Raw genomic sequence first — 26,478 nt, forward strand, 5'->3', positions numbered from 1 at the left:
CAAACTCTAGGTAGGGACTATAGTAAGCTGTGTTTCTTAAACTAACCTATCCATGGAATTATTCATGCCATGGGCCATCTGGTGGTGTGAGTGTTTGATTAAACATTCTTTGAGAAATGCTGGTTTGAGGACTGCACACACAGCTTTCTAGCTGGCAACAATAGATAAGAATCCACTTAGCACATTTCCTACATTCGATGAAAACCCCCTAACTATACACACGGTTAAGTTCCCAAACCCTGAAAAACTGTAAAGGGAGTTTAAAGCTTCTCGAAAGCCCCTTCCTTGTTTCCAGCTGCAAGAACAGAACCTGGCATAGCGAGAGCAACCACAGAATGAGTCTTGCCATTTTGAAGACAGTCTCTAACTCATGTATGTGCTCTGAACTGGATTATTGGTAAAACTTTTCCAAAATCCCTTTCGTAGTTGTTTCACCACCTTCTTCCCCTGTCCTTCTCCCCTTCTCAAGGATGAGGGGTGGCCACATGGGAGACAAGCTGGTGAAGAAAGGGAACCATTCTAGCTATTTTGCCCAGGCTCAGGTAAACAGCCCAAGGGGCAACATCTCCTCCTCCTTCTGCTAAGTTACAGCAGAGCTGAGAAATGCACATTTTCTCCAGAGCACAGGGCCATTCCAGACAAACAGAAAAAGGGAGAATCTTTTTCAAGCTTTGATTACTCACATTAACAATGTATCCAATTAGCATGGCACTAGATATAGCTGAATAAAATATGGTCCTCGTCTTTGAGAACAAAGACAGTACCTAGAGAAGAACAGGTATTTATGCCCAACATGATAAACACTTCACTAAATGTATAAAAACACTTGAGGAACCAAGGACACATTCGTCAATTTTACCGGGAATGAGAGATGCCAAGAAAACTTTCTATAGAAGACCGTGCAACTTGAGCTTTAGAAGGTGAAACGGTGTCTAAAAGTAGAAACCAAAAATGAGCAGGGTGAGGAAAGCAAATGACGAAAAATACAGGGCATAAAATAATCCTTGGGCATTTGGGCTTAGAGGACAGGTTTACAATAGATACATTACTATGCAAGAATGAACCCAGAGTGTAAAAAGGGCTGGGAAAGACAAAATGGGCCACAACATGGAGGCCTTATGTGACACATACATGAGTGTGGGCTTTACCCTGGACATTATAGAGCTCCCATAAAAATTTAATCAATTCTGAATTCCCTTTAGGTTGATCTTTCTGGTAGCAATAATACTTGTGGAGAATTACGAGAACAGAGTCGTCAACAGGGTCAGACACACCGGAAAGTGGTCTCATAATTTGAGGACTAAAATATTCATTTGATTCACTAATTCATTCATAAGGAGGTTAAGGGTGATGCTGGCCAGACCTCTGACTATAATGCATTAAAGAAAGTGAACACATATATACCTGTGGCTGATTCATTTTGATATTTGGCAAAACTAATACAATTATGTAAAGTTTAAAAATAAAATAAAATTAAAAAAAAAAAAGAAAAGAAAGTGAATGAAGGTAACAGCTTAGAGGAAAAGGACTAAGATCAGAGTAGCCACAGAAAAACACTTTTATAAGAGAAAGACTAAAAGGAAGATCTTACTCTAAATGAAGTCTAATCAAAAAAGTATAATTGAGAAAAAAGAAAAGTTGTTCTTACCAATATATAATGTGCCATTACATACTATTAATACCAAGTTACTCAACTACCTTACAAAATAAAAATGGAATAGTAGGATGCAAGGCATGTGACTGATCTTTAAAAACATTCCTGTGATTTTAACATCCTTTTAGGTGCATTATCGGAGAAGGCAATTGCACCCCACTCCAGTACTCTTGCCTGGAAAATTCCATGGACGGAGGACCCTGGTGGGCTGCAGTCCATGGGGTCGCTAAGAGTTGGACACGACTGAGCGACTCCACTTTCACTTTCATGCATTGGAGAAGGAAATGGCAACCCACTCCAGTGTTCTTGCCTGGAGAATCCCAGGGACGGGGGAGCCTGGTGGGTGGGCTGCCGTCTATGGGGTCGCACAGAGTCAGACACGACTGAATTATATTGAAATGCCCTGCCTATCCTTTCATTTCTGAGTGGACTGAACATAGGAAAACTAAATTAAACTGGTATCGGATAAGATAACTTGATGGGCTAAGTGTATAATGTGCTGCCCTTAGCAGAAATGGGAATTCTCAATCTGTCAGACAAATTGTTATATTTCTGTTCATCTAAATATGCAATATAGGTTATAGTGTCACACAAAAGAGAATAAAAGGTGGGGGAATCTTTCTATATCCAACAGCACCAATCAGTCATTTCCCCAGATCTTTTTGGTTCAGGCCCGAGGGAAAGAAACTCTCAGCCAAGAGCCAGCTGTCCTTTTCAGTTCTGCCTACTCCTCAGAACGGGCATCATGGTTGGTGCTAGCTTCTAAGAACTCTCCCGTGTATGTGAGACATACTGTACATATTGTACCAAAGGATCTTATCTGTGTATGTGAGACATACTTCAGTCTAACATCCCCAAGGTTTCCATTTTCCACAAAACCCAGAGGCAGGTCTGACATTCACACTCCAAACATATGTGCTGAGAAGTAAGTGCATACATGTAATTAGACACACCACTAAAGACCAAGAACGACTTAAGAGACAACGGAAGTAGCCAGGGAATTTTACTTCATCCTGTTTACTGTTACACCCAGAATCTGTTTTCTGGATGAGGAGGTAATGAAAATATTTCCTAATCTGCCAACAACGGTGACTCAAGAACTCTGTTAAGTAGAGGGAGGGTGACCTCAGAGTTAGACAAAATTGGGCTGCAATCTAAGCTTCTCTCTTCCTCTCAGCAGGTCACTCAACTTCACGTCTCAGGTTCCTCAATAAGAAACCTGCCTAACAAGATCACCTGAAGAACTGTGGCAGACCACCTCCTACCCTGGTGCAGAGTCAGTAAAGGACACTTGTCTTCTCCATTGCATTTTGCCTTTCCTTCTTTAACAGTCCTTAAGATCCCATGCCTTCAGACTTCTTATCAATGAATAAGGGAGCAGGAACCAATAGTATCAAGGCTTAAGTGTTTTCAAAGACAATTTTCAGGAGCTGGACTTACTATCCTAAAATTTAAGGTACTACTCAGCAGAATTAAGTGATGCTGTACTTTAAATAAGATAAGTGGCTCAGTTTTGAGTCTTGAATTGCAGGATATAAACTTTCTCATAAGACTCTAAAAGAAATTGCCGTAACATTGGAATAGGTAGAGGTGAGACAGAGAGGAGACTGAATAGAATGAGTTCTGAAGTTCAAAAAGGAGCAAGTACTGGTAAGAAACCCGATGAATTTTACTTACTGCATCATCCAATAAGTTTCCTGTACTCTTTTTTCCAGAAGACTTTGATGAAGGAGAAGGTGAAGGAGAAGGGGCAGAGAGTGTTTCTTCTTGTTCTATCTCTTTTTCCAATTTTATCAAACCAGGAGGCTCCACACCATACCTTTTTAAAAGACACCAGACAAGTAAACATGCATAACTTATAATAATGATGCACTTGACATGCATTCAATTATGAACACCACAAGACCAAACTGCTAACTTTTCAAAATAACACTAATTTTTTTCTGGCTTTCTGGTAGGTACTTAAATTGTCACCCTTTTAAGCAGGAAGAAAATTTTTATATATATACATACATACATACACACATACATAAATATACATACATATATATACACACACACATATGTTTACATGTTTACAGGTATATGTGCTCAGTGTCCTCAGTTGCTTGGTTGTGTCTCTTTTGTGACCCCGTGGACTGTAGCCTGCCTGGCTCCTCTGTCCATGGAGTTTTCCAGGCAAGAATACTGGAGTGGGTAGCCATTTCCTCCTCTAGGGGATCTTCCTAACCCAGGGCTCGAACCCATATCTCTTGCAGTTCCTGCCCTGCAGGCAGATTCTTCAGCACCGCACCATCTTGGAAGCACTCCTGGTTCATAGACTGTGTCTTTTCGCTGTTACCTCGTGTGGCAGAAAGGGTAAGGGGTCTCTGTGGGGTCTCTTTTATAAGAGCACTAATCCCATTCATGAGAACTCCATCCTCATCCCCAAAGCCCTGCTTCCTCATATCATCATAGTAGGCATTAGGTTTCAACAAACTATTTGGGGGGACACAAACATTAAGCCCAGTGTAAAGTCCTAACTTCTAGTACCTCAGAATGTGACTGTATTTGGAAATAGAATCTTTACAAGGAGGTAATTAACATAAAATGAGGTCTTTAGGGTGGGGCCTATTCCAATGTGTCTGGTATCTTTATAAGAAGAGGAAATTTGGACACAGACAAATACAGAGAGATGTCCATGTGAAGATACAGGGACATGACCATCTACCAGCCAAAAGAGACACCTCAGAAGAAACCAACCCTGCTGACACCTTGACCTCAGAACTGTAAGAAAAGAAACTTCTGTTTAAGCCATAAAACCTGTGGTACTTTGTTAAGGCACCCTAGCAAACTACTGCAGTCAACAATTTGCCAAAGTTTCATTAGTCACTGGTATACTGCTATAATTTTTAGAGGAAACCTATACTCCAGAAAACCAAAAGTGTTAAATTTTAAGTCAAAATATCTGTTGAGCAGATTTTTAATTCTCAATACATCATTTTATAATGAAATGTCATTAACATTTTAACATAATTTTATTGCAACACTGAATAATTCTCTGGAATTTATCTTCTATACTTTTTCTTTTCTAATAAGGTTAAAATCTGTTAATAGTAAAAGGAGATTTATACTTTATAATATAGTATACAGCATATAAATAAAATCTTAAACATATTTAATAGTTAATTATATCTCAAAATTTAGTACTTAATGAATTCGTTTCTATATAGTGCTTTCAATCACTTTCTGTTAATTGCTTCCAAAACTTGCAAAGGTGTCAAAGAGGTTGAGGATATCCAAGTAGAGGCTGATAGCAGCTAATACATACTCTTCAGGTGATAGCCTATGCATCAGTAAGTGTGTGTCACAGATGATGAATCTGCAGAAAAGAAGGGCTCCTACAGTAGCCAAGGGGCTTCCCAGGTGGCACAATGATAAACAATCTGCCTGCCAATGCAGGAGATGCAGGAGTACATGGGCTTCAGTCCCTGGGTTAGGAAGGTCCCCTGGAGAAGGAAATGGCAAACCACTCCAGTATTCTTGCCTGGAGAAGCCCATGAACAGAGGACCCTGGCAGGCTACAGTCCCTGGGGTTGCAAAGAGCTGGACACAACTGAGCTCTGAGCACACATACACAGTTGAATCAGGAAATACAGCATGGGTCAGTATAAAATCTTGCAGGACAATATGTACATCAGAGAAAATCACAATGAAGGCCACAATCACAGCTTCCAACAGTATAAATACAAAAAGCAGGTATGGGTTAAGGGGATGCTTATGTCTGTTTAAAGTCATGGCTAAAATCAGACCAAAAGATCCAAGAGAAAACACCAAAATTAAGGCCAGACTTTCATGTACAAAGGTCCATTTGGTATTAAAAAAAAATGCAGATGTCATTGTAGTTAAGTTAGTTACAGCTATATAGGAAAATATATATGAACAGACTCCTAAGAACCTACAAAAATAAATTAAAAGACTCCATGTAGTACATTGATGAGTCAATAACATGAATTACCATGTTAATTTTGTCTTCAAATTTCAGATTTATTAGCTTTAATGATATTAGTGCTGTAACCAAACTCCTATTTTGAATACAAATGTTTTAATGATGGAAATAAAGTCAGAGTCAAGTTGAAAACAGCAAACTTTCCAAATAAAAGTTCTTAAATGAATTTATAGAGAAGAAATTCACTGTTAATTGTATATCTTTATGGACTCAGAATAATGTAGAATGGGTTACACAGCATCATTGATTATTCTCTTAGGAACAACATAACGAAAGCATTTATAGTGTTAGCAAGAAAGAAAATGAATACAGACAAAAATTAAAATGACAATATGGTAAAATTATATGCTGTAAATTATAAATGTCACAGCAGTTTAAAGACAGAGATATAGTTGTTAATAGCATTCACCTCTCTCCTAATCATATTTTCCTTAGAGTAAATGTGAAATTGATTTGATTTCCTCAATACATATCAGTTGTATATTATAATGCCTAGGTGGGGGAGACCAAAGATAATTCTAGAGGATCTTTGAGTTCATGTAGTTATATCCTTTCAGTTTTATAGAATAAATAAAACAGACCCAGAGAAAATACAGAACTAGCTAGGAAAAGGACAAAGACACGATACAGGTTTTTGACTTCAGGTTTTCTCCGATATTTTAATCAGGTGATCACATGTTAAAAAGAAGAGGAAAAAGTCACTTGGCAATTAAAAAAAATAGGCTATGGATTGTCTACAAAGTAAATAATCTATAGAGAGAGAATAAATATGTTGGCAATATGTCCAGTACCTTATATTAAAAAAACATTGTTAAATGTAAAAGTTTAGATTATCACTCTCCCGTTCTAATGGTTTGTTCATTTAACTTACATTACACACGCATCAAGTGCTCTTTGAGAGCTGGAAAACATATCAGAATTTGGTACAAAACAGTTTAAACTGGCACAACTCAAATAATAATTGCTGTTTTGATAACTGCTTCTAGTGAACAGAGTAATTTTTAGCTACATAAATCATTAGCGAAAAGACTTTAGGCGCTATCACATTTCAAACCTTTTAAACAGATTAGCCAGTTAATAGGACGTTTGTAGAAACATGCAATGGACTGCAGATTCTGTAACAGTAGAGACCACTGTCTGATTCACAGCCACCTCAGCAGGTCGTACGAATCCTGGCTCACAACAGGTACTTAATAGCTACTGTCTGAATGGGGAAAAAACTCTGGATTCTCCTATAACAATGTGTTCAGGTTCCAGAAATGAATCAGAGTTCATTGTTTTGGATCTTTAAATGTGTACCACTTTAATAAAACATATCAACATTAAATGTAAATAGGTACCTTACCCCTAAAAAGTGTTCTTCTAGAAGACGTTAAACCTTATTCAAAACTAAAATACATTTTTAACTTTCAAGAGCTCACTAATTACACTTTACTCAACCCAGTGTCTCATACTGTTGACAAGTACCAACAATATTCACTTAGAGATCTGGGTATCATTCTTCCCTGAGGCAGACTTGAGATAACTGTGCCATTAACCTACTCTTTACATTTAGCAAATCACCTTAAGATGTAGCAGAAGAGGGGGAGAGGTGGGGAGGCGGGAAGGAGGGAGGAAGACGAAAGTTAAAAGAATAACTATAAATTGAACATCTTCCATGTGTCTGGACCATTGCGGAATCTTGATATATGTCATTGCTGAGTCTCTGTTTTATTTCACTAAAAAGTGAAAATTCTAATTCCTGTGTTTCAATACAGTTAGAAGGAATAAAAACAGTATCCATTACATACCCAGTACAGTGTCTGACACAGGGCACCACCTCTGAAATGGCTATTGAAAACTGATGTATCAAAGCTTGCACAACCAGTAAACTGCAACATTGGGGTCCTTTTGCCAAAGTTTTAATTTTTTAAAATATATTATGCCATCCAATGATATAATGAAACAGTCTCATAATGAAGATGTAGTTGTATTTATTATGAGAAATGGGATACTCCTGCTGTATCAGTAAACATGGATGTCACAATCATCAGCAATTCCAGTCCTTTAATATGAGCTCCTGAGCCCTAACGGCACTCAGGAAGGAAAGGATTACCTGTGAGCCAACATCCATTAGACTGCAACCCTAAGGAAGTTCAGGACGTGAAAAACAGGATACTGAACCCAGATAGCTGCGATGCATGTGAAAGGAATCATTTCAGTGAGCCCAGACTTTTGCATCTTCCCATAAAAAAAGAAAAACACTAAATTCCTTAACCTGAGATATCTGGCTTCCTTTAATTAAAAATAATCTTTTGATGTTCAGACTGTGCATGTGTGCTAAGTCGCTTCAGTCATGTCAGATTCTTTGCGACCCTATGGGCAGTAACTCGTCAGACTCCTCTCTCCATGGGATTCTCAACACAAGAATCCTGGAGTAGGTTGCCATGCCCTCCTCCTGAACCAGGGATTGAACCCGTGTCTCCTACATCTCCTGCATTGGCAGACTGGATCTTTACCATGGGCCACGGTAAGCCCATGATGTTCAGACTACTTGCCCTTTGGGGTAAAACTTATATATAACCTGGCTCCTCCCCATGCCTCCTTGGAGCAGTTCTCTCAGAGTCACTTGAGATGCTGTCTCCCAGCCATGAAATCCTAAAATTCCCATCACATAAAACATAACTCTCAGCTTTTAGATTGTGAATACTTTTTAAATTTACAATATTGTTATGTTACTATTGTTTGTATCCTTTACCAAAAACTCACATCAGTTCAGTTCAGTCACTCAGTCGTGTCTGACTCTTTATGACCCCATGGACTGCAGCACACCAGGCCTCCCTATCCATCACCAACTCCCAGAGTCCACCCAAACCCATGTTCATTGAGTCGGTGATGCCATCCAACCATCTTATCCCCTGTCGTCCCCTTCTCCTCCTGCATTCAATCTTTCCCAGCATCAGGGTCTTTTCAAATGAGTCAGCTCTTAGCATCAGGTGGCCAAAGTACTGAAGTTTCAGCTTCAACATCAGTTCTTCCAATGAACACCCAGGACTGATTTCCTTTAGGATGGACCGGTTGAAACTCCTTGCAGTCCAAGGGACTCTCAAGAGTCTTCTCCAACACCACAGTTGAAAAACTCACATAGGCTTCCTTTAAATTAATTTTCTCAGAATTGTGGGATAGCAGGAATATCTCAGTGCTGAAGCATAGCAGAAGTTATAAATTAATTTTTGCTACTAACTCACTGGATGAACTTCAACAGGCAATCCTTTTTAATCCCTCTAGACTTATTTAAATTCTTAGTTCCAGCAAGGTATAACATTTTATTATATTTAATGTTCTTAAGAGAATAACATAAACTGGGCAGTGATGCTAGAGGAATTTAACACACTAGAATTCACAGCCAATTAAAAGTCAATCATAAGTGAAAACATCATATTGGAAAATATAAATTAAGTCAATTGGAAAATACGATTTCATTTGTAATTGTAGGTGGATTCATGCCGCCTTTTAGAAACAGGTTGGTTGGGTTGAACAATTTTTTTTTCCTTTTAATATTTTTTTTTAATTTTATTTTATTTTTAAACCTGAAACACTGTATTAGTTTTGCCAAACATCAAAACGAATCATAAAATGAAATAATATGAAAAATGTTATTAAAGTACCAACAGGTTCCACTCCATGTCCAAAACAAAACAAAGTTTCAATGAAGTAGAAAACAACACCACACATGGAAAACTGTGCCCTGGAGATTTTTCTTTATCTGGGGATGCTGAAAATTAGCTATGCCACTGAACATAGAAAATCAGCACTAAGCCCCAAATCTCTGCTTATACTGGCTTTTGAATACTTCAAGCTGCATAAGGTACAGTCAGCCAATCCTGAAATATACACTTAAGTACGACTCATTGGCTTCCTGTCTGTCTGGAGATGTCAACAGGCTGTAAATCATGAAATTCCCCTTGGGTTGGGGCCCTGCACCTGAAGCCAACTTAGTCACTAAAAGGTCTTTTTTTGGCTCTCCAAAAAGTTGTTTCATTCTGGTTTCCATGATTAACCCTATCCCATGCTACATTTTGATTTTGTCTAAACGGTTTTCAAAAATGTATACTGTTGTCTATTCTCATTCAACTACAAGATCTCAAAGCTTTGTAGGAGAAGGAGCAACTGTTGCTTTCAAACTGAATAAGGGTCAACTACTGTTGTCTAGGGTTTCCCTTGTGGCTCAGCTGGTAAAGAGTCTGCCTGCAATGAGGGAGACCTGGGTTCGATCCCTGATTTAGGAAGCTCCCATGAAGAAGGGAAAGGTTACCCACGTGGGTATTCTGGTCTGGAGAATTCCATGTACTGTATAGTCAGTCCTTGGGGTCGCAAAGAGTCAGACAAGACAGAGTGTCTTCCACTCTGTCTTCCACTCTCACTTTCACTGTTGTCTATTCTTGCCCAACTACAAGATTTCAAAACTTAACTGTTGCTTTCAAACTGAATAAGGGTCAACAAAAGACAGCAAGAAGGTTGGATCTGCTAAAAGCAAATCTTTGTATATCCCAGTGACATGAAAGTAGGGAGAATATTGAAAGGGCAGTGTCATATTATCATTTTTGGTCTCATTAAAAAAGTTCTAGGGAAAGGGTCTTGTGGTTAATAACTTCATGATGACATCTTAGAAATAGACTTTACATTTTTCTGACATAGGATATACCTTTTAAGATTGGTCTAGATGAAATAATTGAGCCCCCAAACTAAGCCCTGAACTAGAAAATTTACTTAAACTATTTACTAGATGATAATTTTCAAAGAAAAAACATCTGGGGTCTATTTTATTAGACCTGGCTTGCTGCTGCTGGTAAGTCGCTTCAGTCGTGTCTGCGACTATGCAGACACGTGTCTATGCGACCCCACAGACAGCAGTCCACCAGGCTCCTCCGTCCCTGGGATTCTCCAGGCAAGAATACTGGAGTAGGTTGCCATTTCCTTCTCCAACGCATGCATGCATGCTAAGTCGCTTCAGTCGTGTCCGATTCCATGTGGCCCCATGGACAGCAGCCCACCAGGCTCCTCTGTCCACAGGATTCTCCAGGCAAGAATACTGGAGTGGGTTGCCATTTCCTTTTCCGATTAGACCTGGAGGGATAAAGTTTAGACATTCCCCTTTCTTAAGGCATATAACAGATCACTTAAAGATTCTTGCAAGATAGTTTTTGCCCCATCTTTATTCTGCTTTAAAGTCTGGATGGAAGTTTCACTCAAATGAAAATAAATTTTATTCTTAGCAGTAAGAATCAAGATCTTTAAATAGGATGAGTTAACTAATAACTCCGGTGTAAGAATATTTTAAGTAACATTTCATTATGTCACAAATTAAAATAGGAGGAAATATTCACAAAGTATATTTCTTTTAAACAGTCATAAATTTTGTTCAAAATGAAGCACTCAAAAATAAAAATAAAAAGCTTCCCTCTGATGTTGACTATTTATCATAGCCCCAAACAAAATTAACAAATGTTCTTTTTTACTTTTATCATAAAGCTAATCTTAATTTTTCAGTCTTAAAAAAAGGCTGAATTCATAGTAACTGTTTTAAAATAATGAATATCAAAACACTCTCATTAAACAGATTTTTGAGGTTTCACTGACCTGTTTTTGCTGAGTGTTTTACTTTGCAGAAGGCAAACATGCATATTTTAGACACAGAAACTGACATGGTTTCTGAAATATTAATGGAGGGATTTCACAGTGATGATACCTCTTTGTAGTTGAAAAATAAAGGGAAGTTTTACCCATCAGAGCAAAAATAAGTGGTCTCATTCTCCCATTCCAGAACTCAGAGAAGCCCACAGCTCTCAAGAGAGCTTCACAGAGGGTTCCCAGGCAAGGAATATGGCAGAGAATTAGAAACTTTTAGTTAATCATTTCTGAAGTGATGTTGATGCTTTTAAAATGACATTTATGTAATCCTGAGAAATAAATATTTAGAATCAAACATAAAAAAGCATTATCTATCAGTAGAAAAAACACAAAATTCACAACATTGTGTTGGGATTTTGTCAGGGTCAAACAGCATCTGTTATGTGTACAAATTAATGTTGTGATTCTTGAGAGCTCTCCAAACATCACTTCTAGTTTTGGTTAATGCTATCTTAATTCAATAATGCTGCCCTAATTCAACATCATGGAAAAGTAAAAGGGGAAGGAAGCACCATACAATAATCTAGATAAAGGTTTACTATGTCAAAACAAAAATTTTGGCATAAGATGAGAATGATGAATTTTCCTTTTTTTTTTTTCCTTCAACTATTATGCTTCAACACAGGACTAAGCTAGTGTTGTTTGGGTGTACTGGGTGACTATTTTTAAAGTACAATTGAACTTCCACTAAAATTTTAATAAAATCTTCAAATGTGTCCAAAGAGAAGCTTACACAGACATTTATACTTAAATGTTTGTTCTATCCATTTGGGTATTCAGCTGTTTAACTTTATGCTGCAAACAAAATAACAACCTGAATAATCTCTCAGCCTATTTTCTCTTTTTCATGGTATATGTACAATATTTCATAGCACTCAGGTAGGTAAGGAAGATAAACAAAATTTACAAATTGAACACTGTAATGTGTTGTCTTAATCCTTCGATCGCTGCTTTGTGAAATTAGTAAAATTTTTATAATGCGAATAATCTCTGCTTTTACTGGTACACATGGTCATTAGTGTGGTTAGAAATGTAGCCACCCATTCTTGTCAATAATAATGATAATGAACATAATAATAATAAAGGCAGAGGAAACTTTTGGAGGTGAAACTACATTTATGGCATAGATTATGATGATAGTTTCATAGATGTATACTTATAACCAAACTCATCAAGTTGTTTACTTTAAATATGTGCAGCTTTTTGTATGTTAATCATATACCGATAACATGGCTTTAAAAAATAAATGGAGCAACCCAAAATCTCAATTTTAAAATATTTGAGGAAAAACATACACAAAACACTTCACCTTCAAATTGACGAGGCCATTATGATTCCCTTTCCTTAACCAAGATGTTGTTTTAAATACTATGGCGAGGGATTTTTCACGCCAGACTCAGAGCTAGAGGAAAAGTGATTTCTAACGGGATTTTGTCATTGGGTGGCAAACTTTTCCTTTGGGGACTCGATCATACTACAAATGTTTAGTTCAGCAGGATTCCTAACAGAGTATTCAGTTAATAGCATAATTCAAAAAGTGAATCCAGAAAATAAGTAAATGATGTACACTAAACAGCAGGAAAATGAAAACTCCCAGCTAATTCTGCAGAAAGCGGTCCTCCTTCTTTTTACCTCTATCAGTTCAGTTGCTCAGTCATGTCCAACTCTTTGCAGCCCCATGAACTGCAGGACATCAGGCTTCCCTATCCATCACCAACTACTGGACCTTGCTCCAACCCATGTCCATCAAGGCAAGTGATGCCATCCAACCATCTCATTGTCTGTCATCCCCTTATCCTCCTGCCTTCAACCTTTCCCAGCATGAGGGTCTTTTCCAAGGAGTCAGTTCTTTGCATCAGGTGGCCGAAGTATTGGAGTTTCAGCTTCAGCATCAGTCCTTCAAATGAATATTCAGGGCTGATTTCCTGTAGGATGGACTGACTGGTTTGATTGCAGTCCAATGGACTCTCAAGAGTCTTCTCCAACACCACAGTTCAAAAGCATCAATTCTTTGGTGCTCAGCTTTCTTTATAGTCCAACTCATTCATACACGACTACTGGAAAAGCCATAGCTTTGACTAGACAGACCTTTGTCTGCAAAGTAATGTCTCCTGTGGCGGATTCATTTTGATGTTTGGCAAAACTAATACAGTGTTTCAGGTTTAAAAATAAAATAAAATTAAAAAAATAAAAATAAAAAAAGTAAAATGCTGTCTAGGTTGGTCATAGATCTTTTTTCAAGGAGCAAGCATCTTTTAATTTCATGGCTGCAGTTATCATCTGCAGTGATTTTTGAGCCCCCCCCCCCCCATACCAAATAAAATCTGTCACTGTTTCCATTGTTTCCTCATCTATTTACCATAGAGTGATGGGATGGGATGCCATGATCTTAGTTTTTTGAATGCTGAATTTTAAGCCAGCTTTTCACTTTCATTAAGAGGCTCTTTAGTTCATCTTCCTTTTCTGCCATAGGGTGGTGTCACCTGCATATCTGAGGTTATTGATATTTCTCCTGGCAATCTTGATTCCAGTTTGTGCTTCATCCAGTTCAGCATTTTGCATGATGTATTCTGCATGTAAGTTAAATAAGCAGGGTGACAATATACAGCCTTGACATATATGACACTATACTCCTTTCCCAATTTGGAACCAGTCTGCTGTTCCATACCCGGTTCTAACTGTTGCTTTTTGACCTGAATACAGATTTCTCAGGAGGCAGGTAAGGTGGTCTGGTAGTCCCATCTCTTGAAGAATTGTCCACAGTTTGCTGTGATCTGCACAGTCAAAGGCTTTGGTATAGTCAAGAAAGCAGAAGTAAGTGTTTTTCTGGAATTCTCTTGCTTTTTCAATGATCCAACGGATGTTGGCAATTTGATCTCTGGTTCCTCTGCCTTTTCTAAATCCAGCTTGAACATCTGGAAGTTCACAGGTCACGTACTGTTGAAGACTGGCTTGGAGAATTTTGGGCATTACTTTGCTAGCATGAGATGAGTACAATTGTGCGGTACTTTGAACATTTATTGGCATTGCCCTTCTTTGGTATTGGAATGAAAACTGCCCTTTTCCAGTCCTGTGGCCATTGCTGAGTTTTCCAAATGTGCTGGCACATTGAGTGCAGCTCTTTCACAGCATCACCTTTTAGGATTTGAAATAGCTCAACTGGAATTCCATTACCTCCACTAGCTTTGTTTGTAGTGATGCTTCCTAAGACTCGCTTGACTTCCCACTGCAGGATGTCTGGCTCTAAGTGAGTGAGCACACCATCGTGATTATCTGGGTCATGAATATCTTTTTTGTATAGTTTTTCCGTGTATTCTTGCCACCTTTTCTTAATATCTTCTGCTTCTATTAGGTCCATGCCATTTTTCTCCTTCATTTTGCCCATCTTTGCATGAAATGTTCCCTTGGTATCTCTAATTTTCTTGAAGAGATCTCTAGTCTTTCCCATTCTATGATTTTCCTCTATTTCTTTGCATTGATCACTGAGGAAGGCTTTCTTATCTCTCTTTGCTATTCTTTGGAACTCTGCATTCAAATGGGTATATCTTTCCTTTTCTCCTTTGCCTGTAGCCTCTCTTCTTTTCTCAGCTATTTGTAAGCTATTTCTCAGCTATTTGTTTTACCCCTATAACAACTTTCAGAGTCAGGCCTATTTGACCCACATATTTAGGTTATCAAAGTAACAAAATGGAATATGCTATTTCAGAATATTCTGATATAATTAAAATAAACAAGTACACAAAAAAGTTTTCTGCCTAATCTAATACATAGGAACTCTAGACAACCTCTCTTTTCCTCTCACATTTCAGGGCTAGCAGCTCATTTACTGAGATTCTACTTTGTGTGTCTTCCTCCCTCTTATATTTTTTGAACTTGTTATTGGAGTATAGTTGATTTACAATGTTGCATTAGTTTCAGGCATGCAGAAAAGTGAATCAGTTTTATATATATATATATAACTCCATTCTTTTTAGATTTTTTTTTTCCCATATAGGCCATTACAGAGTATTGAGTAGAGTTCCCTGTGCCGTACAGTAGGTTCTTACTAGCTGCTGCTGCTGCTAAGTCGCTTCAGTAGTGTCCGACTCTGTGCAACCCCACAGACGGCAGCCCACCAGGCTCCCCCGTCCCTGGGATTCTCCAGGCAAGAACACTGGAGTGGGTTGCCATTTCCTTCTCCAATGCATGAAAGTGAAAAGTGAAAGTGAAGTCGCTCAGTCGTGTCCGACTCCTAGTGACACCATGGACTGCAGCCTACCAGGCTCCTCCATCCATGGGATTTTCCAGGCAAGAGTACTGGAGTGGGGTACCAGTGCCGTCTCCGTCTTATTAGATAACTATTTTACATATAGTAGAGTATATATGGGGCTTCCCTGGTGGCTCAGATGGTAAAGCACCTGTCTACAATGCGGGAGACCCGGGTTCGATCCCTGGGTCGGGAAGATCCCCTGGAGAAGGAAATGGCAATCCACTCCAGTACTATTGCCTGGAAAATCCCATGGACAGAGGAGCCTGGTAGGCTACAGTCCATGGGGTCGCAAAGAGTCGGACAGGACTGAGAGACTTCACTTTCACTTTCACTTTTCAGAGTATATATGTCAGTCCTAATCTCCCAATTTATCCCTCCCACCTTATTCCCTTGGTAACTATAAATTTTTCTACATCTGTGACTCTACTTCTATTTCGTAAGATCACCTTTCTCAGGGATATCTGCTGAACCCAAAGACTCAAGGCTGAGCCCTCTGACTGAAAGCTCTTTGTCCTGCAGGACAGCAGGATTAAGCATGGTGGAGGAGTGGTTTAGCAGAGTCTTAGAAGCAACAGGTACCTTTGTCTTGCTCCCTCTCAGAACCCAAGATGGTGACAGAAGGAGAGTGGGGTCCTAAGGACTGTCAGACACTATGAACTAAGCCTGAGTAGTAGAGGCTTGAGTGGATAGAAGACTAGAGGACCCTCTCTAGAGGCTGTCACACAACAAAGCTGGGAAACTTATAGCAGGGAACAGGGACATCCCTAAGTATCTCAAATTGATTTTTTCACTTCTTATTGAGTGGAGCCTCATTTCTATTTAATTAGAATTGCTTTTAAATAAAAACAATCCTTCTCTCATCCAATTACTATGGCAAAGTACAATCCATACCTTATGAACAATTTGTTAAGATTATGTTGACTATGATGTTTTAAAGAACATGGGATTACTTCTGATTACAGTTGATCTGTTGGATAAAAAAAAAAAAGGAGGCTATTCATTGACAGCAAGTTTTCTGCCCATTGCTGTAATTTCCTGATGTACACACCTTGTATTTTACTTTCCGTGATTTTCTTTATAGCTTTCCCTTTGAGAATTAACACAGAGAGCAAGCTCTTACTTTATCTTATTAATTCATCTTATCTTAACACTACAAATATATCCTGGACTGGATGAGAAAACATCACCTAATTAATTTTGAAGTTTTATCTTGCATCAAGATTTATTCAAATATTTATATCTTCTTTTATAATTCTTTGGGCTCTGTAAAACTGTCAGAAGCCTTGTCTGATGAAAGGAAACCAAATCAAGTCAGCTGGGCTAATAAAGTCCCTTCCTCTGATTATTTAGCTATGGTTATGATTTCTACAAGTACTTTTGGTTTTTTTTTCTAGAAGAAAAATATTCCAAAGATGTCTCTACATATGCAGGATTATATTCTATGCCTTTTTCCAATCAAAATATGGAGATAACTATAAACCTATTAATTGATGCTTTTGAACTGTGGTGTTGGAGAAGACTCTTGAGAGTCCCTTGGACTGCAAGGAGATCCAACCAGTCCATTCTGAAGGAGATCAGCCCTGGGATTTCTTTAGAAGGAATGATGCTAAAACTGAAACTCCAGTACTTTGGCCACCTCATGCAAAGAGTTAACTCATTGGAAGAGACTCTGATGCTGGGAGGGATTGGAGGCAGGAGGAGAAGGGGACGACAGAGGATGAGATGGCTTGATGGCATCACTGACTCAATGGACGTGAGTCTGAGTGAACTCCGGGAGCTGGTGATGGACAGGGAGGCCTGGCATGCTGCGATTCATGGGGTCGCAAAGAGTCAGGACACGACTGGGCGACTGAACTGAACTGAACTGATAAACCTATTCATCCACTCAGGAGTAGAGACTAAAAAGACTGAGGGATCGGCTGCTAAATGGGGAAAGTGAGGAAAAAGGAACAAAAGAGGAGTCTGACAATTATTAAAGACTAAACAGCAAGAAAGCAGTGAAGGAGTTGGGAGACAGAGAGAGAATAATGGGAATCAACTTTCCACTAAGGGAAGTGTATTGTCACATACGACTTCACGTACAATATCCTCTCCAATTTCCCAAAAAAGAGTTGCAGGGAGAATATACTCATTTAAAAGATATTTAGAAAATGTTTAGACATAGTGAGTTGGACAATAAGATCACAAAGTGAAGAATATTGGTAGTCCATTTTTAGTTTGAATAGTTGTTCTCGAGATGTTCATACTGATCATCTTTGAAGAAGTTGCTCCTCAACACCTAAGTTAAATATCAGCAATGAAAAACCAGTAAGCTTCTGAGTTGCTTGGATACTGAGAGGGTCCACATCTTACATAGCAGCAGTAGTATGACCTACCTGGCTGCAATCCGGCCAAGCTCTAGCAAACAGAGACACACTTCTCTGGGTTGCTTGTGGAGGACTGAAAAAGAAGACGAAGGCGGACACTTATACAATAGAAGGGATTGGACAGCAGCTCAATGGGGAACACGCTTGACCCCCCTCACCCCTCAGGGTCCCAGTAAGGGAGCTAGTCTTCATTCTGATATTCACAGAAACCATCCTGTCCCACAGTACACTTAGATCTACTGAAGTCCTAAAGCAGTTTTCAAAACTCTTTGCCCAGCTTCCCTACCAAAAATCATGAGCCTCAGGAATCTCACTCTGAAAATATTTTCTTCAATTAGTCAATATTTGTATGTGAATATTGAAAACATATGTAGTTATAATTCTGATATAAATAGTTGATGAATACTTAAAAACAGCAAACAGAAGACTATGAAGCAAAGATTGTTTAAAACTCCTAACTCTATCTTCACCAGTGATATTAGCAGAAATAATGCAATGAATAAGGATTAAAAATTACATATCACAGCCCTTTGTTATCCTCCAAACAATAATGTAAGGTGAGCACTATGAATCTTGATGTCTTCTCCTATTTTGATTATATTTTAAAAGGAAACACTTTCAACTGACTGAATTTTGTAAATATGTACAAATATATATCGTCAGTCACTTTGGGCCATAAAATGAGCAAATAAGAAGATGGTTCTTTGCAATACTGTTTATTTTCTAATATAATCTGATTACTTAATAAATTTGTTTTACCAGTTTCTTTGGACACATTCAGTAATGCTAACAAGTCATACTTGCATTTGTTGAGGCTACCGGAGGAGTATGTGTTGCTCATACATTTTTTTTTCTTTTTAAACTCAGACTAGAAAAATTTTTTAATGTTATTATATACAATACCTAATAAAGACAAAGATATTAGGGGGAAAAGATTGTATTGAGAATGCTCTTTATATAGACACAATATCCTGATAAAAGAAAATATGAGTTTATTGATAAACTTTAAGAAAAATAGCAATATTGCTTCATCTTTTTTTGCGGGTTGGGGGGAGCCTTCCCTGGTGGCTTGGATGGTAAAGAGTCTGCCTGCAGTGCAGGAGAACCAGGTTCAATCTCTGGGTTGGGAAGATCCCCTGGAGAAGGGAATGGCTACCCACTCCAGGATTCTTGCCTGGAGAATTCAACGGGCAGAAGAGCCTGATGGGCTACAGTCCATTGGGTCCCAATATACTGATAAAAGAAAATAGTAGCTCATTGACAAACTTTAGTATAAATAGCAATATTATTTCAATTCTTTTATTTATTTATTTATTTGGGCAGTGCTGGATCTTCATTGCTGGGCAGGCTTTTCTCTAGTTGTGGCAAGTGGCGGCTACTCTCCAGTTGCATTGCGTGGGCTTCCCATTGCAGTGGCTTCTCTTGTTGCAAAGCATGGGCTTTAAGCAAGTGCACGGATTTCAGTAGTTGTGGCCTTTGGACCCAGTAGTTGTGGCTCCTGAGATCTAGAGCACAGGCTCAACAGCTTCAGCACACAGGCTTAGTTGCTTGACAGCACGTGGGATCTTCCCAGATCAGGGATCAAATCCATGTCTCCTGCATTGGTAGGTGGATTCTTCACCACCGAGCCACCAGGGAAGCCCTGCTTCAATTCTTAAATACACAATTTTATAATAATTTAATTTCCCAGCATTATTTCTATTCCTCCCCAACTTAAATATCTAATTTCTTCTCTCCACAGGCTATGGCAATGGCAATATTTGCCACTGACACCAGAATGGAATTTGTTGGGGCTGTGTGATGAATAGAAAAACATATTTACTTAGATTGTGAAAGTATATGATTTTACTTGGCTTTAAACAAGCAAAAATTATTATCTTGCTATAAAATGTAATTTTTAAAGGCTTTTAAAATATGTTCTAATATCATCGGCAATACTCATTGAAAAGAACTGATTATGGGAAATCTGAATTACAGAGTAATTCCATTCTTGATAATATAAATTTGAGCTTCGGCTAACATTTGGTGAATTGTCATAAAACCCAGGTTGGGGAAGTCTAATATTACTTCTAACTAAAGGGGCTTTTAAAAAAGATATTTAGTACCTCTAATTTAAGTGCACCATTAGATGACTCTGGCTGAATGATACAACTTTTGATATATTAAATCAACTTCAGTGCAATGAAACATATGGACTATAATACCACATGGAAATCAATTTCAAACAGAGAACAATAACAAACATCACAAAACAAAAGCAAATAAATGAAAATCAATCTTCCTGTCTAGTTCATCAGTTTCTTCTGATTTGGACTTTTTATCCTGTCAGTGGGCTTCCCTTGTAGCTCAGTTGGTAAAGAATCTGCCTGCAATGCAGAAGACTTGGGTTCGATTCCTGGGTCAGGAAGATTCCCTGGGGAAGGAAATGACAACCCACTCCAGTATTCTTGCCTGGAGAATCCCATGAACAGAGGACCCTGGCAGGCTACAGTCCATGGGGTTGCAAGAGTCGTACACAACTTAGTGAGTAAACCACCGCCACCGCCACCGCCACCCTGTCAGTGGTACAAAATAACAAATAGGAAAAGGGAGTACATGAAAGTTGAGGAGAGGAAGATGTTTAAGGCCCTGCTAACACACTCATCTTCAGTGAGAAATGTGTGAAGCAAGTAGTTAAAGCTTCAGGAGACTTGGATATAATCTCGTGCATTTTGCGATGGTAACAGTGACAAAATATGAAAATTATTAGTGAATGGACCAAACTGTGCCCATGAGCAGTCAATACCAATCACATAAAGCAACATCTGACCCAACGATCATGATTCTTTAACCAAATTACTGTGCTTAATTGGAGGACTCTATAAGCATTGGAAATAAACAGACATATTCTATGGAAAATACAATTAATTCTGAAGAAAAAAATCAAGTGGGTAATATGACAATGTGGTATGTAGCATGCATTGCTATTGCATATCCAGCTATCCATGTAAAACAGCTTTTGCATGCCAACACTCAAATATCAGTTCTACCATGGACTCATTAGAAAATCAATTTGGAAAACTGAAAAGTAATGGCATGATTCTCCTTTTTATATCCTTAATATAACCAGCTTATACAACTTAGAACAAATGTCTCACTCAGCACCATATCTTAGGGAAATGATAATAGAAAGATTATGTTTTACTTCCCAGTTTTCTTGGAAATGTTATCTTTAATAAAGCAGTTGCTTCAAAACATACCCATAATATTGTCTTATCATGCCTTGGTTCATAATGGCCACAAATACTAATATCATGTTTGATAAATAGTAAGCAATGAATGAGTTAAATCTGCAGAGGGGCTAACCTAGCACAATAACAAGAACAGAGTAGTTAGTTACTCAGTAAACACTATGTCCCAAAATATCAAGGATGGTAACCCTTATGGATCATGAGCGTATCATGTGGTTATAATAGTGGTCGTGACAGTTAAGCTGAATAAAGGCTAAAATCTTGCCTAGCATCTTTAGAAAATGCAAGAATTTATATTATGTTAATGTTTATTCAATTGTAAAAGCAAACACGCTGACCTTACTCTATAAAATTAAATTCAAAAGTCTGTAAGTATCATCTGTGCAATGTGCTGTGTGCTAAGGCACTTCAGTTGTGTCCGATTCTTTGCAACCCTATGGACTGTGGCCCACCAGGCTCCTCTGTCCGTGCGATTCTCCAGGCAAGAATACTGGCGTGGGTTGCCATTCCCTTCTCCAGGGCATCTTGCCAACCCAGGGATCGAACCCAGGTCTCCTATTCTACATGATACCAAAGAAGAGATTATGTTTGGTTTTTGCACTGTAGACCAAAATTAACAGGTAGAAAGAGTATAGTGGCCATAGGATTTGAGCCACAGAAATCTGGTTCTGTCTTTGAGCTCTAAAATTTACTAGTTCCTAATTTGGGGAGATCATAAAATGTCAGTTTTCTGAGGGAAAATAATGGTGTGTATCTTGCAAAATTTTTGTGTGAGTTAAACAAAATATTATTCATTGTTATTCTTAGCCAGTGCTTGGCAGATAGGAAAGACTTCCCAAAGTTAGTTTTCTTTCTTCATTATTATTACTTTTTGTTGTATATTATTAGCTTAAAGATTATCTTTATTTGGCTTAGTTAATGTTAATAACTAATAACATTTTTTCCTGTAAGCATTTTTTTCTGTGCACCCATCATGTGAAAGCCAGCTTACTAAGCAGTAGAAGAAACCTCAGAATTAAAAAAAAAAAAAAAACTACTTTTGATCATTTAAGCTATATAATTTAAAAGTTATTATAATGAGTATATTTTGAATATTCTGTCATGTTGTATCATAAATAGCTAATTCTAAGTTTAATCAAATCTAAGGTTAAGTAGGTCAACTTGGCTGGCATATATAGACAGACAAACAAGCATATATCCTATTATTATTATGGATTTTTGCTAGGTATAAAACTTAAGTAAAAATTATATTAGAACATGTCATTTTATGAAACACTAAACATCTTACCATCAATTTTCCTCCATGTCTGGGAATAAAATAATTTAGATAAGCCCATTTTCAATAAATTACCTAAGCTGATTATATATATTATATATATATATGGATGCATATCTTTATCTGGATGATTAGAAAGAAAACTTTTAGTATATTGCATTTGAACTAAAGACTTTATGTTGTCCCATGTACTACTCATTTTTGATACTTTATTGATTTGTCTTTTCAAAAATACACGCAAATTTCTAGTTATACTGAGGCTTATGGTAAAAAATATTTTTTTTCATTCTATTGCCACATCAATAATATAGCCTTTTGCTTTGAGCTCTGAGTAGAAGGGTTCTTCCCTGGTGGCTCAGCAGTAAAGAATCTGCCTGCAATGCAGGAGCCACAGGAGACGTGAGTTTGATCACTGGGTTGGGAAAATTCCCCTGGTAACCGACTCCAGAGGGAACTCACTCCAGTATTCTTGACTGGAGAATCACATGGATAGAGGAGCCTGGTGGGCTACAGTCCATGAGGTCGCAAAGAGCTGGACATGACTGAAGCGACTTACCATGCACCCATGCATTCATGAGAAGAGAGGATCACTATTGCCTTCTCTCCTCTGAACAAATTTTCTTTAAAACAAATAAAAGCTGTCTTAGTCACTGGTGATTTTTATGCAAAAGGTTTTTATCACTGGTGGCTTCTTTTAAAATAATCAAAACCATTTTGAAAAAATGTATAACGCAGAACCCCTCTGGGAAAAGTAACATAAATCTCTATTCAAAAATATGTGGCAAGAGACTCAATCTTATAACCTAGATTCTATAAAAATCTCATGGGCATCAAATGTCAAATGGAATGCTGCTAGCTCCAGGAATAGAAAATGAGACCTTCTGCTAAAGCAAGGGGTAGAGTTTCAATGTCACAGAATCTGCAAGGATAAAATGCATTAAACCATGAATGTATAGTTTAGCTATATAGCTATTTGGTTTTAACAGATGGACAAAAAATGAAAATATCATTATCTATTTGGTTTAATATATATTAGAAGCAATAATATTCATGCTGGTTTTGAAGGAAATCTATATTTCAGATTTATGTTTAAGATGAAATTTGAAAAGATTATATTTTTGAGTGAATATTAAATTGTAAAAATATCATAAATTAATAGCTTCACACTGTCCTAGAGAAGAGAACAGGTTCTTATACTTAGAAAGAATGACATAGTAGAAGACACAGTAAACTAGATATCAGAAGAATTGGGTTCTAATCCAGGCTACATAATCTCATCTTTAAAACTTGCCTTCTACTTACTCTTTCTTATGAGGTAATTTTATGGGTAAGCACATTTGGTATATGGCAAGCACTCAACAAATTTTACACCTTTGTACTTAAGTGATGATCTGCAGACCAGTAGCACTGGCATCAGCTGGGAGCTTGCTAAAAATGCAAATTATTGGGTCCCATCCCTGACTTATTGAGCAAAATTTAAATTTAAACAGGCTCTCCAGGTGATGAATATGTGCATTAAAGTTTGATAATCATTACACTAATCAATGTTATGATTATTACCATATATGTCAGTTATAATTCTATATCTATTCTGGTTAAAAATATTCAAATGTGATTTGATTCATGGAACATGCTCTAGAAATGTTTAGGATAACGGTGATGACAGTGATGATGATGATGAATGGAGAAAAAAATAATCTGTGCACTGGATTAGCCCTTAATGGGTTTTATGGCATTTATCATCTTCCAGGATCTATAAGGTAGAAAAGATGCCTGCCAAGAAAGTGAAGGGCTGGCTCTCTTAAGTCGTGTTACTCCCTGTAACTCACACACAGAGACCTTTGCATTTAAATGTGGGAAGCAGCTAGCAACATAGGCGACTTAAAAACTGATCTGAGAGAGGCTAAAGAGAAGAAAAGTCAACAAAGCATAAACCCCACAAACTCATGAATGCTGAGTGTGTATGTATCCAGATTTCTCAGAATCACTGTTCACAGTGAAAACAGGATACAGCATCCATATAATTCATATAAAAGGGAGAATTCATTCATGATCTCATCAGTAATGGAAGATGTATAGAATAAAATGTAGTTAATTGCCTCTGCCACCAAGTCAAAAAAATGTCCCAGAGCAAGGAGTGCCCTTTCTGTCTCAACACCCAGACTTGATGTGAAATTAACGGGTTAAGTCACTATCACTCAGAGCAGCAAGTAAGAGTCTCTTCTAATTTTCCTTTCATTTATACTTTATTTTTCCTTTTACTTTAAATCATCATATGAACTTCTAAAATTATCTCATACAAAACATAACTTTCTGTAATACTGGAGGGACATGATCTTCAGAGGAAAATGAAGCTGAATTTCAATCCTAGCTGTGTCACTGAGAAGCAGTATAATACTGGGCAACTTATTTAATTCTCTTGGTCCTAAACTAGCATTTCCATTTATAAAATTAGTGGTTGTTGGGAGATTAGAGATGGTAGCACATATCCACTGCTTGATTATCATTACTGAACATATAGCTATTATTATTGAATACTGCACAGTGAAAATTTGATTCTGGAAAAGCTAGAAGGCTGTCACTTTCCTGATTCAACCCTGACTCCATCAAATCCTTGCTATACCTATTACTCCTGGGAGATATTTTAGTTTTCTCACTCAGATACCATACTACATTTGTGCTGACATAGGGGCAAATGGCTAAATTTGGAAAAAGTTTCTGAGCTCAAATTCAGAATTGAGATGCTGATAAAGTACTTTATAAGGATAGGTGTTACAAAACCCAAAGTCTAAAATAAATTGTTCCTGGGAAGAAACAATGTGAATATAAATAACCCAGAGTTGATCTGGTATCCTGAAATTGTTATCCTACATTAATATTAATAAAAGTAGGTTTCTTTCTACAGAAATATTCTTCCAGTCCTCAATACAGACAACAACAACGACTACCACATGGGATGACTTATCAAACACTTGCAGGCAGGCATAAATTCTTTTTCTGATGCACTAGGTACAAAATGGAAAATGTTAATGTTTAAATATTCACACACAATCCTTTTTACTTTTGTGTAGTGGGATCAAACCCAATACTGTAGGTAGGTCAGTGCTTGACCAATGTTCAATAGGACAAAGAACTGTATAAAACCTATTCTTCAGAGTCATGCATCAAAAAAAGACAGTGCTACACAGCAAACACCAATACAGAAGATAAAAATGAAAAATCACACACATTTGCATGCTAGCACAGCAGATAGCAAACCCTTTTCCTGCTGAGTAGATTCTTTCTCAGAGAAATAGATGAAGCATAGTCATTGGCCTCCAGATCCTATAATTATCCAATAGCATTGTGATATAGACACAATTACAGCAAGCAGAATTTGTGCATTTTTCAAATATTCCCTCCCCCATCCTTTTATTTTTCTCAACTTTCCAGTTCAACCAGAATGTACATAAGTAAAGAAAAATAAACAGATCTGGGGGAAAAATTAAGGTAACTTAGCAATTTCTAATCAGTGGGCTCAAGTAAATTACAAATAACAAATCCTCCATGCAAGAATATCATTCATTTAAAGAAATAGTTTCTACTTAAAATATCTTAGAAAAAAATCATACAAGAGCATCAATTTTAGGACCCATAACAATTTTTTTTAATTGAAAATAAGTCATATATGTCTGGTCCTAATGTACAACAGCCCTTATAATACACTGATGTAGAAAATTCACTGATGTCAATAAATAATTCTCTATGCAATTTTATTGCAATTAAGATTGCAATTGTCTTAATATGAGTAAAATTGTTTATGTTTCATACTACAAGCCATACCTGTTTACTGCCTAAAGTGTGTTAATAGAGAACTGAAGAAGAAAATATTACTTACAATTCAATTACTATTTGTCTTACTTTCAAATTCTGAATATAGCATTTTATTGTTATTTACTAGATGTAAATGCTGAGACCTCATGTTTATATTATATCATAATTTTCCCATATTATTAGTCTCAAAATATTATGAATATTATTTTTCTTGGTATCTATGAATGACTAC

The 26,478-nt window shown here is 37.4% G+C and overlaps 1 protein-coding gene across 11 annotated transcripts in view; it reads right to left on the bottom strand.

Moving 5' to 3' along the window:
• Positions 1–26,478, bottom strand: part of GAS2 (growth arrest specific 2) — a 176,214-nt gene that overhangs the window by 70,143 nt on the left and 79,593 nt on the right. For all 11 annotated transcript variants that reach the window (XM_044943460.2, XM_044943457.2, XM_044943461.2 and 8 more), the window contains 2 exons: positions 17,937–18,000; positions 3,332–3,473 (listed from right to left, as the gene is read on the bottom strand). In XM_044943460.2, the coding sequence (XP_044799395.1) occupies positions 3,332–3,473; positions 17,937–18,000 (206 nt within the window). The remainder of the gene's footprint in view (positions 1–3,331; positions 3,474–17,936; positions 18,001–26,478) is intronic.

The sequence above is a fragment of the Bubalus bubalis genome, chromosome 5, assembly GCF_019923935.1.
Source record: "Bubalus bubalis isolate 160015118507 breed Murrah chromosome 5, NDDB_SH_1, whole genome shotgun sequence".
Taxonomy (NCBI): domain Eukaryota; kingdom Metazoa; phylum Chordata; class Mammalia; order Artiodactyla; family Bovidae; genus Bubalus; species Bubalus bubalis.